At 35.1% G+C, this 17,359-nt stretch overlaps 1 protein-coding gene across 1 annotated transcript; it reads left to right on the forward strand.

The window, feature by feature from the left end:
- The first annotated feature begins 438 nt into the window (after positions 1–438).
- Positions 439–16,214, forward strand: LOC128209489 (alpha-tectorin-like). The gene is made up of 8 exons (XM_052913536.1): positions 439–750; positions 8,508–8,703; positions 13,127–13,264; positions 13,968–14,114; positions 14,414–14,500; positions 15,010–15,166; positions 15,312–15,356; positions 16,022–16,214. Exons 2-8 carry the CDS (start codon positions 8,509–8,511, stop codon positions 16,075–16,077), a joined length of 825 nt encoding a protein of 274 aa, XP_052769496.1. The 5' UTR covers positions 439–750; position 8,508; the 3' UTR covers positions 16,078–16,214.
- The last annotated feature ends 1,145 nt before the right edge of the window (positions 16,215–17,359 follow it).

The following is a 17,359-nucleotide window of genomic DNA, read 5'->3' on the forward strand; positions in this document are numbered from 1 at the left end:
CATAAGATATAGCATAGTTGTGTTACAAATACTTTTCATGACATTTCATTTTCTCTCTGCGTCTTCTCCGTGATATCTTTTTTTATGTTCGTTATTGCAAAATTGTGATTATGTCAAAAGTGACATATTGCTGATTAATTCTTCAATTTTCGCTATGTGTGAAATGAAAATCGAGAAAAACAAACAGAACATCTTTTGCAAGATTTGTAAATCACATCAACTCCCTCAAACTTTTGCCTATTTGTACTTTTTATTCAGTCATTTGGACGTTTAAATTAGTTTCTCCCAATAGCGTATCATTTTATTAAGATCTCATTCTGATAGAGGTTTGTACCATTTGTTATGGCAGAGCGAAGCCTTTGATATACGGCGTCAATGGTTAATAATGTCTTAATAAAGTACGCTCCCATATCAGCGATCATTACGATTGACGGAACAAGTCCAAATAATGAAGTGTCGGATTTTATGTTTACTCTTTGGAGTATTAATGCAACAAAATTGAAGCGTTTATCTCGGATAAACTAACTTGCAATATGATATGGTAGTGAATGCATGAGCAGTAGATGTTACTTGAAATTCTACTCTCTATTTTGTATGATTGTCAAATAAAATCAACTTCAACTTTATTGTTATTATTCGGCGTTTATACTGTTTTCAAGTTTCCCTTCTTCAATCTGAAACAAGCAAGGTAATATGATGGAACTACATTCACAACCATGGATCGGGTTATAACACATATGTGAATATAAGGTAATTCATTTTTATAATATTATATTATACTACTGATCATGTTTTGTTATTACTGTAATGTTTTGTGTAAATAATTAAATTATGAAACTTTACGAAAGAACAATGTTTAAACCAGTTTGTTTTTATATTTGCAATGTTAGTGAGACACTTATTATATTACTATTATTATGGATGTAATCTTTAAATGAGCATGGATAACCCCTAAGAGACGTTAACGCAAATTATTTTCGGTTAAAATACTTATTTTTATTTTGCTTTGATGGAATATCAACGGATTGATAAAATGTACCTCTATTTCGTTATAACGGAAAAAGTTACGCGTTTAAAGAAGAAATTGTACTTTACAATGTAATAATTTGCTTAAGCGCAAACATAAATCAATTATAACGAATCATTAGATTCATTATCTCGAAAAAATAATATTTTTTTTAACAAAAAATGCCTTACACTGATCCTGCTTCAAATCTAACCAATATTATTTTATGTATTGTATGTTATATGAAATAAAATACTGTCTTACACTGAATTCAACAATTTTTTGTTTGTTTAATGTTCATTTTGATTGTATTTTATTTTTCGAAATACCTTCTATTTAGAAATAGTTCTTTAAAAAAAAAATAAAGTTTATAATTTTTTCGTGTCTGAGATCGAACATTTTATAAACATTTATCAATTAACTTTTATTAATGCATTTATTTTCCATATAATAAAATGTAATGTCCAAATCAAATTAAACAAAATCTAAATCTAACTTCACTGGTCGCCTTTAACTGAATGAAATATTTGAAAAGTCAAAAGTGTAAACACAACAAATGTGGATTAAAAACAATTTTCCAAGTTTTCGAGTCACTATGACATCACTCTCACGGCCAAGCATATCAGTCTGATTCGCTTGTAGACGGGCTTGTAACGACGCATAACAGCTAGCATCGCCGCATTAACGTGTTTTTTCGTTTCTGTGGTGATTTTCAACGCATAAACAGGACGACCACCTTTATGCGGCGACGCAGAAATTGCTTATATGAGGCGCAACTGTGCCTTTTTGCCACATAAAGAGGATTAACTTAACTATTTATTATAATGCTAAAAAATAGAGTTCTAATATTTCAACAAAAACGGTGGTGATGACGTTGATGATGATGATAATTATGATGATGATGGTTGTGGGGATGATGATGGTGCTGGTGGTTGTGATTGTGGTGATGATGATGGTAGTTGTGATGATGTTGTTGATTATGATGATGATTAAGATTAGGGCGTAGCATATTACTGTCAATTTTGAAAAAAAATACTGGAAAAGTAGGCAGGCATATTGGTCAAATTTAAGGTAATATTTTAAAGTTGAGCCAAAATTGAAAGTTGAAAATAAATTCGCACGTTCGATCCTAGCCACACAACTTACAAAAATACTCATCGTCTTCTGGGAGGGACGGTAAATGGGGTCCCGTGTGACAGTGCTATACTTTGGTAAACATTAAGAACCAGGGTAGCTCTAACTAGGATTACATTCTCTCTATATGTACTATGCTCTAAACACCTAAAATGACTAACAATCTTATCGCAGCACACCCTGAATGGTCCTTGCCAGAGTGCGAGTAATAAAAGGCTTATGCACCACCACCTTTGTATTAAGAAAGTGAAGTGGTATGCAAATTTCGTAATGACGTTGTGCGCGCTAAATTAAGATTACAATTTCGGTTTTATGGCATATTTGTTATTGCGATAAATGCATTTTTTGTTATGAAACTGGGGATTGAAGAAGGTCAAAAAGGTAGGGAGAAGTCATTTGGATATACATACATTTCGATAAGTTTGCATTACTAAAAGACAATGGGACTGGGACTTTCAACATATAGGATATTCGTGGTTAAATTTAGATAAATAAATGATTATTACTATTATTTGTATGGTTAAGCAGTTAAAAAATCTGAAAATTCAAATATGATTTGGAAAACATATCTTTTTAAAAAAAATTAAATGAATTTAAAATATATAAAATTAACTTAAAGGGCCTCGCTCATGATTTAAACCATTTTTTTTAGTATTTTCCTATCAATAATTGAACAACGCTTGGGCCTAGAAACCTCAAACATGGCAGAGGTTTAAATAACAAAAAGTCTTGTTTTCATTTTATAATTACGAAAGTAAATGTTTGATGATTCAGCTTAAAGAAAATATTTGAAAAATAGGAAAACCATTTCCCTAATATACGGTAAATTATCTTAATTCGAAACAAACCTTCATTTCAACATACGCATCACATCTTGTTCATGATAAATCATTGTTGACATAATTTCTGTCATTCAAGTGAGCTACTTTTGAATAATGAGAAGTAACTACAATGATTTTAAAAATAGTTGTTAGTTTCTATTCTTAATTTGCAGTGAAATTATCAACTGCTGTTATTGCTGTAAGAAAATTCCAATTTTACCGAAAGGCATATCTTATTTAGAATTTATTTTATTTCTAATTTTAATGCATTTAAACGCTGTAAATGTATATAAGACACATCAAAAAAGTTTCATATTTGAGTGCTGATGGGCCTTAAGACGATTCCTAAGCGAAACTCAACGCCATCGTGTCCGACACGCTTGATTAACATTATTCTTTAGAAAGTAGCACTTTTAGCAAAATCTGATTCATAAAGTTTTCAAGATTCAAAAGGTGTACAATTTATAATAATTTATGTAGGTATTGAAAAAGAAGTAACCCATTATATGTTCGTAAAAAGCTAAGTATCAAACAATCATGGAAGTCATGACTAGTACAAAACAATCAACGTTTCCCAATCAAACATTCACCGAGTTCGCAGTTGAAGTTATACATCGCGATTCCAAAATGGCAACTCATGTAAGATCCTATATACGCCGAACTTACACTATACACAACATTAATTAAATATCGTTATTTATAGATATTGCGATTTCAGCTGGAACTGTGTGCAAATGTGTTAGTTGACTTTGGGATTATGCTGGTAAATATGACATTTTAACCTTACAGTTGTCCTGGTATATATGAGATCTCATCCTCACACTTGTCCCCTGGTAATATGAGTCTTCAACCTAACACTTGTCTCCGGTAATATGAGTCTTCAACCTCACACTTGTCCCCGGTAAATATGAATATTCAACCTCACACTTGTCCCCGGTAATATCAGTCTTCAACCTCACACTTGTCCCCTGTAATACGAGTCTTCAACCTCACACTTGTCTCCGGTAATATGTGTCTTCAACCTCACACTTGTCTCCGGTAAATATTAGATCTCAACCTAACACTTGTCCCCGGTAAATATTAGATCCCAACCTCACACTTGTCCCCGGTAAATATTAGATCTCAACCTCACACTTGTCCCCGGTAAATATTAGATCTCAACCTCACACTTGTCCCCGGTAAATGATAGATCTCAACCTCACACTTGTCCTCGGTAAATATTAGATCCCAACCTCACACTTGTCCCCGGTAAATATTAGATCCCAACCTCACACTTGTCCCCGGTAAATGATAGATATCAACCTCACACTTGTCCCCGGTAAATGAAAGATCTCAACCTCACACTTGTCCCCGGTAATATCAGTCTTCAACCTCACACTTGTCCCCTGTAATACGAGTCTTCAACCTCACACTTGTCTCCGGTAATATGTGTCTTCAACCTCACACTTGTCTCCGGTAAATATTAGATCTCAACCTAACACTTGTCCCCGGTAAATATTAGATCCCAACCTCACACTTGTCCCCGGTAAATATTAGATCTCAATCTAACACTTGTCCCCGGTAAATATTAGATCTCAACCTCACACTTGTCCCCGGTAAATGATAGATCTCAACCTCACACTTGTCCCCGGTAAATATTAGATCCCAACCTCACACTTGTCCCCGGTAAATATTAGATCCCAACCTCACACTTGTCCCCGGTAAATGATAGATCTCAACCTCACACTTGTCCCCGGTAAATGAAAGATCTCAACCTCACACTTGTCCCCGGTAAATGATAGATCTCAACCTCACACTTGTCCCCGGTAAATATTAGATCTCAATCTAACACTTGTCCCCGGTAAATGATAGATCTCAACCTCACACTTGTCCCCGGTAAATGATAGATCTCAACCTCACACTTGTCCCCGGTAAATGATAGATCTCAACCTCACACTTGTCCCCGGTAAATATTAGATCCCAACCTGACACTTGTCCCCGGCAAATATTAGATCTCAACCTCACACTTGTCCCCGGTAAATATTAGATCCCAACCTCATACTTGTCTCCGGTAAATGATAGATCTCAACTTCACACTTGTCCCCGGTAAATGATAGATCTCATCATCACACTTGTCTCCGGGAAATATTAGATATCATCCTCACACTTGTCCCCGGGAAATATTAGATCTCAACCTTACACTTGTTCGTGGTTAGATTTTAACTTCACTCTTTTCCCTGATTAAAATGATAACCAACCTCACAATTGTCCCCGGTGAATATCAAATCTCATCCTCACACTTGGCTCTCGTAAATATGTGATCTAAACATAATATTTATACTGGTAGAAATTAAGATAAGGAAGCATCTATTGATAGTGTATTATACGAGTACACTAAGGGATCAATTCTACTAATTATTGTACCGTGGAGTTCCAATTTAATCATAAAGTGGACATTAAGTCATTTTTAAGTTCTCTGTGGGTTATTATCCCAATCCAAAAAAGGGCAATCAATCGAAACCTAATAATAACATGTGGATAACTCTTATCAGCTGTTTTTCAAAATGATTTACTGTTATTTTAAGAAATTTTAAGAGACTAATTGCGTGGGCTTAAGAAAACAGTATATTAACAGGTGCTCAGTTTGGGTTTGAAAATAAGTCAGCACTGTGGATACTGTTTTTATTTTGCACGCGTTGATTCAAAAGCAGTTTATAAGGAAAACGTTGTCCTGTTGCTTAATTGATTAGAAAAAAAACTTACGATTGCATTGAAAGTAACAGCCTGTGGCATAAATTGATAATGTTGGGAATCGATGGTAAAGTTGTATCCCTTGTGAGATGTATAATAAGCTGATGCTTTGAGTAAAACAGTTAGGAACATTGTCAGATTTTTTAAACAGTAACATTGGCCTGTTTCCAGTGGAGATAACCTCGCCTATATTTTTCCAATAAATATAATGTTAAATCTGTTTGACGCATACGTATTATCAGATCTTAACTATTGTTCTGAAGTCTGGGGTTTTATAAACTCGCACGTTGTAGAAGAAGTCCACAAGAAGTTCCGTGAATGAGTGTTGAATTTGTTTTATAAATCAATATCTTTCTCGGCATGAACCTCATTTCTATTAATTAATCATGAATCAGTATATAAATAAAAATATATCTATATATCACCATTATCATAACGCATTACCTTTACATATTATACCTTAACACTGACAACATTCTTCATAATTTTATACATAGTCTAACAATATTTATGTTAACTATATAAGTAATCTATTAAAAGTACTTATTCTATAAGTGTCGCATGCCATGCTCTTGTTTTATTTACATATTGTTGCGACGGTAAGTTTTTTATGCTTATGTCGATTAAAACTGCTTGCTGTATGGAACCCCAAACTCACACTTATCCTCGGAAAGTATGGAACCTCAAACTCACACTTATCCTCGGAAAGTATGGAACCTCAAACTCACACTTATCCTCGGAAAGTATGAGATCTCAACCTGACACTTATCCCCGGTAAATCAGAAATCTCAACCTGAAATTTGTCCCCGTTAAATATGAGATATCATTCTCTTACTTGTCACACCATATAGTAATACATAATAAAAGACACCATACAGAGGAATGATACTATTTATGGGAAAACGTCAGTTGCAGATTTAACCCTTCTGGACAGACGTATTTTATGAGCGTCACGTTCTTTTGTAGAGATGTCTTCTGCCTGTGCATGTTGTTGTTTTTTATCTGCATCTTATTGAGGAAAAGGGAATAATATTCTCATAAATTAAACTAAATCACTTCGCTACTAATGCTTAATGTAGTATTTATTAAAATTTTGAGATAAATCGACTGATAACACCGCGAATTTAATTTATTATGATAAAACATTTGTAAGAAAAATGCATTACCACATTCTCAATATCTGATGACAGTGTGCCAATACTTTTAAGCAAAGACAAGCTGCCCACATAGTTTGTATGAACCAACTCAAAATATTTTAATAATTAATATGAAATAATAACTTAATGCATTTATATCAGATGTCCTAAAAGTTGGCAGCCTCCTTTCTAATATTACAACATATGTTTTTGCAAGACTAACAAACAACTAAAAAATAAATGTTGTTTTCGAAGCGCAGGATTGAAAAGTCTCTATCTCGTTAAAATAATATCCTTAAAACGCTTTGTTCGAGCAATGCAGATCGACTCCTTTAGTGAGATTTTGTGATGTCAATCATAGTTGTAGAGAAATCCTTTAAAGGTGCTCAATAAAGGTTGATGCAGAAAAAGTATTTTCTAACAAAGTATAGTTTTAATGCATTAATATGTTGAACTTATTTTACATAAAAGATGTTTTGCATTAGCCTAATGCACCAGTCAATTGTAACCACTCCCCCAAAATAAGAATAACTCATCATTTTTATTCCGTAAATAAGTAGAATGGATTGTTTGATGATATCTAGAAAGAATTACTTCATAAACACATTACTTTCAACGATGTGTGCATTATTTAAATAGTGACTTCACAAACGGTTAGATGAAATTGTGAAAAATGTTTTTCCGATCCTTTTTATTCCGTTTATAAGTAAAATAAATGTTTTGATCATATCCAAAAAAGAAAATAATCTGTCAAATCGTTGCTAGACAAACGGTTAGATTACGTTATTTTAAGATAAATACATTGCGAAGCCGGGCCATTGAGTGATAATTGGCCCGAATGACTCATAATGGCCCAAGACATGGTCAAGGGACGTTATGAGCACGATGGCCAATTATAACGAAACGGCCAAATTCGTTCCCTCAAAAATGACTATCGTTTCCACCCGTGAGATTACCTCGGCACGTGAAGGCAATTATGCCCGACGAAGAAGAGACCGTGCACCATTACGTCATTTTTACAATACAAATATGGCCGACGGATACCTGGTGGCGCAAAAAATACACACATTTTTTAAGGGATTAAAACTGAACTATTGGTGCGAGGGAAGTGAAATTTGTGTTACCGTTGATAAGTTATATGTTCATGGCGTCATTGCCTGCTTAAATACCAAATGTGACGAAGGTTTTAAGAATGTTTACCTTATTAACTCCCTTCCGGTTAATTATGAGATAGGCTTCGAAATACGCTAACCGTCAACAGAACCAGGAAACAATTGATCCTAAATTGGAATGATGGGATAACACAAAAAAAAATGAATTTATACCAAATGTTATAGCGAAAATTATGTGACAAGAATTTAACCAAATTGATAACAATGGAAATTTATTAATAATATAATACATTGTAAATTTTGTAGTGTGAAATATTTTCTAATAATGTAAGAAATCAAATATATATACATGTATATGTCTTTCCACACGTTCGCATATACGTGTTTTTTTATTATTATAGATAGTACTTATTTATTGTTCTTGTTATTGAGTAAAATAAAGGAAACGCTGGAAAAAAATGCTAAAAACGTTCAAAGTTAGATGACCTTACAGCCATGTTTTGAAGATTATATCAATAATTATTTTTCAATGCTGTCATATATCAATGTTCTGATTTTATCGACGCAGGATGCGGACGATGCTCTTGTTGGACTCGAAAGCGCTCCTAGTGGTGATTTTGTTACTTACGATGCCTGACCACTGCCAATCCGTTATTCTTGACCACGCTACGGCTACGGAGCTGTCCCTCTATGACGACTACTTGCACATATTGACACTACCCACGGCCGTCCGCCTACGCGGAACAGACTACAGCAATATCTACGTGAGTCAATATGTATTTCAGAATGATTATTCGGTTTTACTTCTTGTCCCCAAGCGGGAACAATTTTACTGTTGAACGAACTGTCTGCCGGTTTGATAATAAAATTTACACGCATTTTACCGATGTCCGCAATTCAGTCTCATGATTTTCGGTATTTTTCTTGTTAAGTCACATTATGACCTAATACTGACAAAACAAAGATTTTGGACAAGTACCACAATACATTTTGATTATTATCTTTGAAATCGATCTTGGTGATCAATTAAGGAGCTTGAATGAATACAAACATTTTCATAAAGCAAAACATACGGAAAATGGAACAGTTAAGTCTATCTTGTTCAATATGAACTTTTTATTTATGGAAATGCATCATTTTTACAAATATTTAGACTTAGTTACAGTTGCATATCAATTAGTTGTATCTGAAAATCTAAAAATCAATTGAAATATAATTTTAATAAGATGACATTTCAATTAAAGAGTTTTTGTATTCTTTTTGCGGACCCATGGTATGTGGTTTCCGTTTTGAAATGCAGATACGGACGATATTTGCGGACAACGGGTTTCGGAGTAATAAAAATGCCGTTCGTTTAGCCAGTTTGACAGTCATTTTCTGAATGCCGTATGTCGTACTTGCCTTACATATGATGTGGATTTCGTATGTCGATCCAGTTCGATATTTAATAACGGATGTCGTACTGCCGATAACCACAACCCCACATGCAGTAGAGACCTTTCAAAATCTCCGCAATCATCAATGGGCCAATTCGAGCCTCAATATAAGGCGTTATTGGCTGGGTCGTCTGTACTGAGGCAAATTTTATTTGAGTAAATTATCATCTGTATAGAAGAAGCTGATATAGCCCATTCCCCTGTCGCATCTCGATAAAACAACGTTACAACCAAACGCTTCATGAATACAGTTTTACATTACAGTATCACACTTTAATTAAATTCAGAAGATGTTATTAACATTGCATGCTCTTTATATTGTCATACAATAATCTTTAAGGATACGACTTATTAAAAATAAACAAAATATGATAGTTGACAGCTTTATCATTTTAAACTTGTCATGAAAGTTGAATTTTATATCTTCTTTAGTAGTTCTTCTGACATTTCCCAACGCCTACATAGGTGCGGCTTGTACATATCATATGAAACCATTGGAATAAAATGCAAATTCATAGCTATAATGTATATGATTTACAAAACCATCCTAGTAAAATAAATCCCTTCCCATTATTGTATTTATTTAAAATATAGATTTTCATTTTTGGTTATGTTTTTATTTTTATCTATTTTTTTATTTCATTTTCGTTGGTGTGTGTATGTGGGGGGGGAGTGCAACGGCAGTCAAGTTCCGGTTTCCGCTTTGCAGACATAAAGAAATGTGATACAATTATATTATATTTTTACAGAAGTAGGTCATAGTCCACTTCGTGTCTAGGCAGTCTTTGTGGTTGATACTATAAAAAGAAGCTGCGAATGAGGAGTATATGGATCTTTAAAATGAACGACTCCATTGAATTTGAAGCGTGATGTGAGATCTTGAACAGTATGTTGATAACTGGATAGAAAGTTAACAGTTAACCGTCAGTGTATAGAGTACGCCGTTCTGATAGCAATACGTTGAAGCTGCACTCTCTCAGTTACCGTTTTTACAACTTTTTTTGTCTTGGAAAGAGCAAATTTTTGTGTTGTTATCTGCAAACCAGTGATAAAAGACTGTTGACAAAAGATCAGATCGCAGATTTTCATATTTCCATTCCAAATTTAATGTTTTTTGGCTAAAACCATTACTAACGGTTTAAGAAAAATGCATAAATCATCAATTTTGGAGCGGAAATATGAAAATTTGCGATCTGATATTTTGTCATCAGTCTATTATCTTCTGTTTTCATATATTAATGCAAAATTTGGTCGTTCCAAGACAAAAATAAAAAAAGTTGTCAAAACGTTCAATCTGTGAGAGTGCAGCTTTAAGAACATTTAGAAACTTAAAGTTCATTTTTGAAACTGGATATTATGTAAAAGTATCATTTACCATGAAAACACCGATCTGGCTTGAAATCGGCCGGTATGAACAGGACTGGACGTTCGTGATAGAACATGTTCTATCTGTAAAAGTGATGTTGAAAATGAAATGCTCTTTCAATGTCCATACCATGCGGAAATATGATATAGTCTCGGTTTGTTTAAAGCAACTGCACGGCCTCTAAACGCCAGCTCCACCACTTTACGGTGGTGCAAAGAAAAGAGCTGTCGACACTTCCGTGGTGGAGCTGTGCCCTATGTTTACATAAACAAACGTGAGTATGATTTATATTTTATTTGATAATTTCATTTAAGGGACATATTTCGAAAATCGGAGAATGTGGTACCGTGTAAGAACACTCCTACTGTAGGCTGGTTAATATTTCGTTTCAATATTGTTCAAACTGTGGTGCCAGGAGCTTTTCTCCCGAATCGGACTTGCATATTTTGAGATCTGATTGCATAGCAAGTTCATTTCGGTGCTTACACACCCCGGTAAGATCATTATCACGCATGCAAACATAACTGTTATGTATAGTACCTATACCGGAACACAACAAAATTATGCTGGTTATGCATGCTACTTGCGGAAACAAAACTCTACGCGAACTACCTTATCCCCTTAGCCTCAGCCTCCTTACCGGCTTACGCGCGTGCACTCGGGTCGAATTTTTCTATCCATACCGGACACACATTATAGATACTTAAAGTTCTATGGTAAAATAGACAGCACCTAGCCGTTTGTTTTCGAAATAGTTTTCAGTATGGATAATGTAGTTCGTGTAGAGTTTTGTTTCCGCAAGTAGAATGCATAACAAGAATATTGTTCAATGAATGATAAACATAGCAACTTTTGTATTCATTCCAAAAGCGTTAACTTTTTATATTACTTCAAGCGCAAAACATACTCGATAGCGCCACCACTACTCGACAGCGCCACTACTATGGCAACAGCGTCACCACTTTTATAAATATGCGCATTTTTCCTTTTTAAGAAGTGCTTATCAGTTGTGTTGTGTTTCGGCATAGGTACTATACATAACAGTTATGTTTGCATGCGTGAGGATGTTCTTACGGGGTGTGTAAGTACCGGAATGAACTTGCTATGCAATCAGATCTCAAAATATGCACAAGTCCGATTCGGGAGAAAAGCTCCTGGCACCACAGTATGCACAATATTGAACCAAATATTAACCAGCCTACAGTAGAAGTGTTCTTACACGGTACCACATTCTCCGATTTTCGAAATATGTCCCTTAAATGAAATTATCAAATAAAATATAAATCATACTCACGTTTGTTCATGTAAACATAGGGCACAGCTTCACCACGGAAGTGTCGACAGCTCTTTTACTTTGCACCACCGTAAAGTGGTGGAGCTGGCGTTTAGAGGCCGTGAACTGCTGTCAAGGATGAGTTGCTGGTGTTAAATGATGTGATTTACAAGATTATTTTTATTATTTCCATGACAAGTGTTATAAAATCATGCTGCATGCATGTAAATATTTTAATAAATGCACAAAATATTTTTATTTTTTATTAAAAGTTTGAGTAATGAAAATAGTTTAGTATTTTAAGGAAATAATTATGATAAGATAAATCTGTGCTTTTGGAATATGCTAATGTGTAATAATATTTGAGCTTAGCTTAAAGCGCGTAAATGAAATCAACCTATGTATAGTCCAACGTGTCAGAATATTTTTAATAATTTTGTTTTATATTGGGGTTTTCATTGGATACACATATGATCAAATTGACTGAAAAGGCAATGAAAGAGGGCACAATTAACGAAAGTTTGTATGACCTTACACGACCGACACGATATGGCGAAGTCAAGGTCAATTGAAAAGAATATCGGAAGAGCGAAATCAGTTATTATTTTATAGGGTTCTTGATCGTAAAAGGAAAGTATGGTATGGTTTATTTACTAACATTTTTTCCGTTATATAGAATTTGATGACGGCAGAGTTTAAACTTGTGTCGTGTTAGGCAATGGAAAAACTAAGATCCAAATTTCGCATATGTATGGGTGGGATACCTTAATGAGATTTACACTGGAACCTTGGCTGACCGCCATACACCGTACAGTGCACATGTTCATTTGACATGTTTTAATATAATAAATATTGTTTCTTAATGTTTTAAAAGCATATATCAGTACACATTCATTTGATAATGTTTACATTTATTTAAATTTAACCATTTGTGTGTTTGTCAAAGGGTTTTTATGGCCAATTAGTGTTCGCTATAGAGATACATGTTTGTTAACTGAAAAATAAATAAAGTCGATAGAATACGTTGAATTGACATCAATGTTATGCCGGGCTTAATTTTTGTCTGTTGGGGTATTTTTTTCGGTAGCCCACTATATCCCATGTCTTTTAAGGTATCGGACAACGGGCTGATAGCGTTCGACAGCTCATTTACAACGGTAGGATCGGAATTGTCGAACTTAGTTGGATCAAACAAATGGTTGGCGCCATTCGGGTCTGACGTCGTGGAATCCCCGGCAGCTGAACTCAAGGTAACTGAGACCGCTTAATTTCAGAAAAGATTTCAGTAAAGAATTCAGGAAGAAATTCGGGATGGAATTAAAAAATGAAAGGGTGAAGGAAGGTATGAAGAAAAGGATAAAGGAAGAAAGGGATAAAGGAAGGGAGGGATAAAGGGATAAAGGGATGAAGGAATGAATGAAGGGATGCAAGGATGACGGAATGAACAAAGGAATGAACAAAGGATGAATGAATGAATGAATGAATGAATGAATGAATGAATGAATGAATGAATGAATGAATGAATGAATGAATGAATGAATGAATGAATGAATGAATGAATGAATGAATGAATGAATGAATGAATGAATGAATGAATGAATGAATGAATGAATGAATGAATGAATGATGCATGAATGAATGAATGAATGAATGGATGGATGGATGGATGGATGGATGGATGGATGGATGGATGGATGGATGGATGGATGGATTGGTGGGTGGGTGTGTGGGTCGGTGGGTGGGTGAGTGAGTGAGTGAGTGAGTGAGTGAGTGAGTGAGTGAGTGAATGAATGAATGAATGAATGAATGAATGAATGAATGAATGAATGAATGAATGAATGAATGAATGAATGAATGAGAACAAGGAACAAATACATGTAGAAATGTAAAAATGAAAACAATTGAACAAATTGGGCTTTATTAAAAAATATATATAAGTATTTCAATTTTCAGCACCAAACCTTTAATCAGGGCACAGAGACGGCGGTTGTGGACGCTTACGTTTCCGGCGTGTTTCCAGATGCGTCCTTTACCGCTAGCGTGGTTTACGTCATCACGTGGCTTGGCGTAAAGAAAGTAGCAGACACAACAACAGCGACGGTAAGGCATACTTGCATGATTATACTTTTCTATTTTCTTTTCATAAGATGCATTTATTACAGGAACATTATAAAATACAGTGTATCTTCTTTTTTTTTAATTAAAAATATGGTTTACATTTTAAAAAGTGTTGAATTATCCGTAAGTAAAGTGCTGACACTTTGTGCAATAAGCTGTATATTTCTACTGCATTTAAATGCTTGCAAATTGTATCGAAACTCTTTATACTCTACCATGTTCCAAGCATTGGTATAGTCCTCACGATTTAAGACCATGTATTATGATGTTTTGCCTTGTAGAACACATTTCAACTGGCCCTAGCGACTGATGGTTCCCAAACATTCGCCGCATTCCTGTATGATACTATAGAATGGTATCCAGCAGTGGTAAGACCTAGAGTAAACGTTTAGGATATACCATTTTGGTTCAACCTTACCCAATCCTCATGCACTTGTGACAGTTTACTGAACGAAATTACTACGGTGAGTCATATTTTTATGCTCAGAACTGTGCGACATTTTCAAGAAATTAACCTTTAAAGACCATCGATCTTCAAGATTCTAAGGTTTATTTCGGGGATTTCCTGTGTGTGTTGAATGATATACAGTCTAGTATGTAAAATATAATTTAAAAATTTACTCTAAAAATTACATTAATAGACTGAAACGTGGCATAGTTATTCGAAAGTATTAGTGGCTAGTGTTACTACGTGCAATCAACATGTGAAGCAACAAAAAGAAAAATGTTTTATGAAAATAAGCATCATTTAGTAGATAACAATAATTTCATTTGATAGTATTCCCATGGAATTTTATATGAAGCTGTAAGAAGCGAGATAACAATAATTTTATATTTGATGGTATTCCGATGTAAAAAGTTAACGTGTCTCCTTTAGGTTGGCGTGGGCGGTGGGGACGGTAGTGTCCAGCAGGTGTGCTATACCAACACCTTAAGCGCAAAACACCTCCCCGAACGCTCAAACAGTGATAATTGTGGCGCCGAGCCTGGCGTCATCGTCTTCCGCATTGATGACACTTCCGCCTGGTCCACAGGTTTGTGTAAAAACATTGTTCGTATATGAATATAGATATATAGTTTATATACTGAAGTACAATATATTTTCTTTGAAATCTGCACTTTTCAATTCGGAGTCAATTTGTTGTTATATGTTTATGTTGTTCTGATGTTTGTTTTCAGAGTGTAAAGGCGTTTATACGAAACCAACGACCTGTACAGATCAAGGTAATTACGCATATACCGAAATTACGTGTTTACATATGCAATGCTCAGTCACACATGTCCCGCGATCGATATCAAACTTCTACAAACACGGCTTCGACAAACATCCACTGCCGAATTAAATCCCGAAATTAGCATACTTGGCGACTGGTTGTACAGGCCTTTAACCACTGCACACCTATAAAGATTGATGGCCGACTGCTCTTGCGAATGTCGTCAACTAGTTGGCAACTACTCAACAACTTGCTGCTGCTGGTGTCCGACATTTAAACGAAACTTGGTGACCTTTTTAAAGATGATCACTTACCTGACTGTATTACTATTGAGCTCCGCGGAAGATTACCGCAGTATTCTATAACCAATTTACAGAGGAAGACCATTATATAACATTACTCTTAGAACAAATCGTGGACCACAATCATTTCCAGACGACTTCTAACAGCCAACTGGTGACATGAGGTTGTCGCAAGTCGGCGATTGTGTATGGCTGGGACCAATGCAAATATGACTTCGAATATAAAAGCTCTACATGTAATTACTGTATGTTTTAAACACATCACAATGCGTGCTTTGTAATTGTGTTATACTTTCATTCATGTTCAACGTTGGAATATTCTCATTTCAACAAACATTTTTAAGTGTCACTACAGTACCATTATCTATATCAGGCACTACCCATCGGCCGAGTGTGTGCAGCTTGAGGAGAAGGAAGAAACGGCGATAAGCCCAGCCAGATGCGTGTCCAGTGATCTCCCTTGTCTCGTCCTAGTGCCATGTCGGCGTCGACTATTTTTGTCTTTTTCATCTTAACTCTATACTGTATCATTTTTTATATGCGTGATAAAAAAGTAAAAAACAATTCGCCATGTTTCTCACTGTTTTAACACAAGATATATGTTTCTATAGTCAAAATGTTCATGGCAGCCCAACAGTATGTGGCCTTTCAAAGGTTCACACTATATCGTCAACGTCGGGTTGCTTATGACTACCATCAGCCTACCACTTTGGGTATTGGGCTCGTAAGAAGATCGTCGGATTGTATCTTTTAAGGGACATACGATTTAAATGGAATTTGGTCGAGGAGTCAATGTTTCATGTTGTGCTTCTAACACCGTGGTTGTTGCCGCATAGTAAAAGAAGTGTTTTGAGGAGGGCAATGTCCGGCCGATGTTGGGAAAGAAGTGTTTTGAGGAGGGCAATGTCCGGCCGATGTTGGGAAAGAAGTGTTTTGAGGAGGGCAATGTCCGGCCGACGTTGGGTAGAGACATAAGGAAAAGAAGGACCTAGTCAATTTGGACGAATCGGGATAGTTTGAATTATCTTGGTTTGAACTATCCTGTAAAATTCTGCAAAAATCGATCAAGCCGTTACAGATAAACCGCTATACATTCATATAACATACTTAAATAACTTACTAAAAAGGCAGTACATTGATAAGGGTATAATAGTACGATTTATGGTTAATATTTGTATACACACATAATAAAACCATATAATCGATAGAACAAATACAAAATATGTTTAAAAATGCATAACAGCTAAAGTTAGTAAATTGAACATAATGAGTATGCTAAAAATATATATACACATCAGGATAGAAAGTAAAACACAACAACATGCGATTTAATCACAATGTGGCCCTCTAAAAACCACTAACGCACGTCTGTTTTTTTCTGTCGAAAAAGGGGAAAAACTAAGGATGTATTGTTACAGCCAGAGTTTTGCGCTTTGCTAAACACTTGTGTATTGTCCCTGCCAACATCAGTACATGTTTAATTTGAATATCGTGAATCTTAAGCCAAGGCAAAACAATTAAACGACGACGCCGATAACAGCGACTACATCAAAACCATCAAAAACAGGGATGGAGGGGGGTCCTATAACATATACTATTTTGCGATGCATTTCAAATTGGAAGAAATACATTCATAGATTTTACGTAACTAATATGAATTTTCGTTCAGAAAATATCCAATGGACTCAATTGATATTACACAAGTAATTTG

The sequence above is a fragment of the Mya arenaria genome, chromosome 11, assembly GCF_026914265.1.
Source record: "Mya arenaria isolate MELC-2E11 chromosome 11, ASM2691426v1".
NCBI classification, from domain to species: domain Eukaryota; kingdom Metazoa; phylum Mollusca; class Bivalvia; order Myida; family Myidae; genus Mya; species Mya arenaria.

Excerpts from the sequence above, each read along its gene's own strand:
- LOC128209489 (XM_052913536.1), top strand. The coding sequence starts at position 8,509 with ATGCGGACGATGCTCTTGTTGGACTCGAAAGCGCTCCTAGTGGTGATT. Across the intron at positions 14,115-14,413 it reads CAGACACAACAACAGCGACG|AACACATTTCAACTGGCCCT; the intron begins GTAAGGCATACT and ends TTTGCCTTGTAG. Across the intron at positions 15,357-16,021 it reads AACGACCTGTACAGATCAAG|GCACTACCCATCGGCCGAGT; the intron begins GTAATTACGCAT and ends TATCTATATCAG.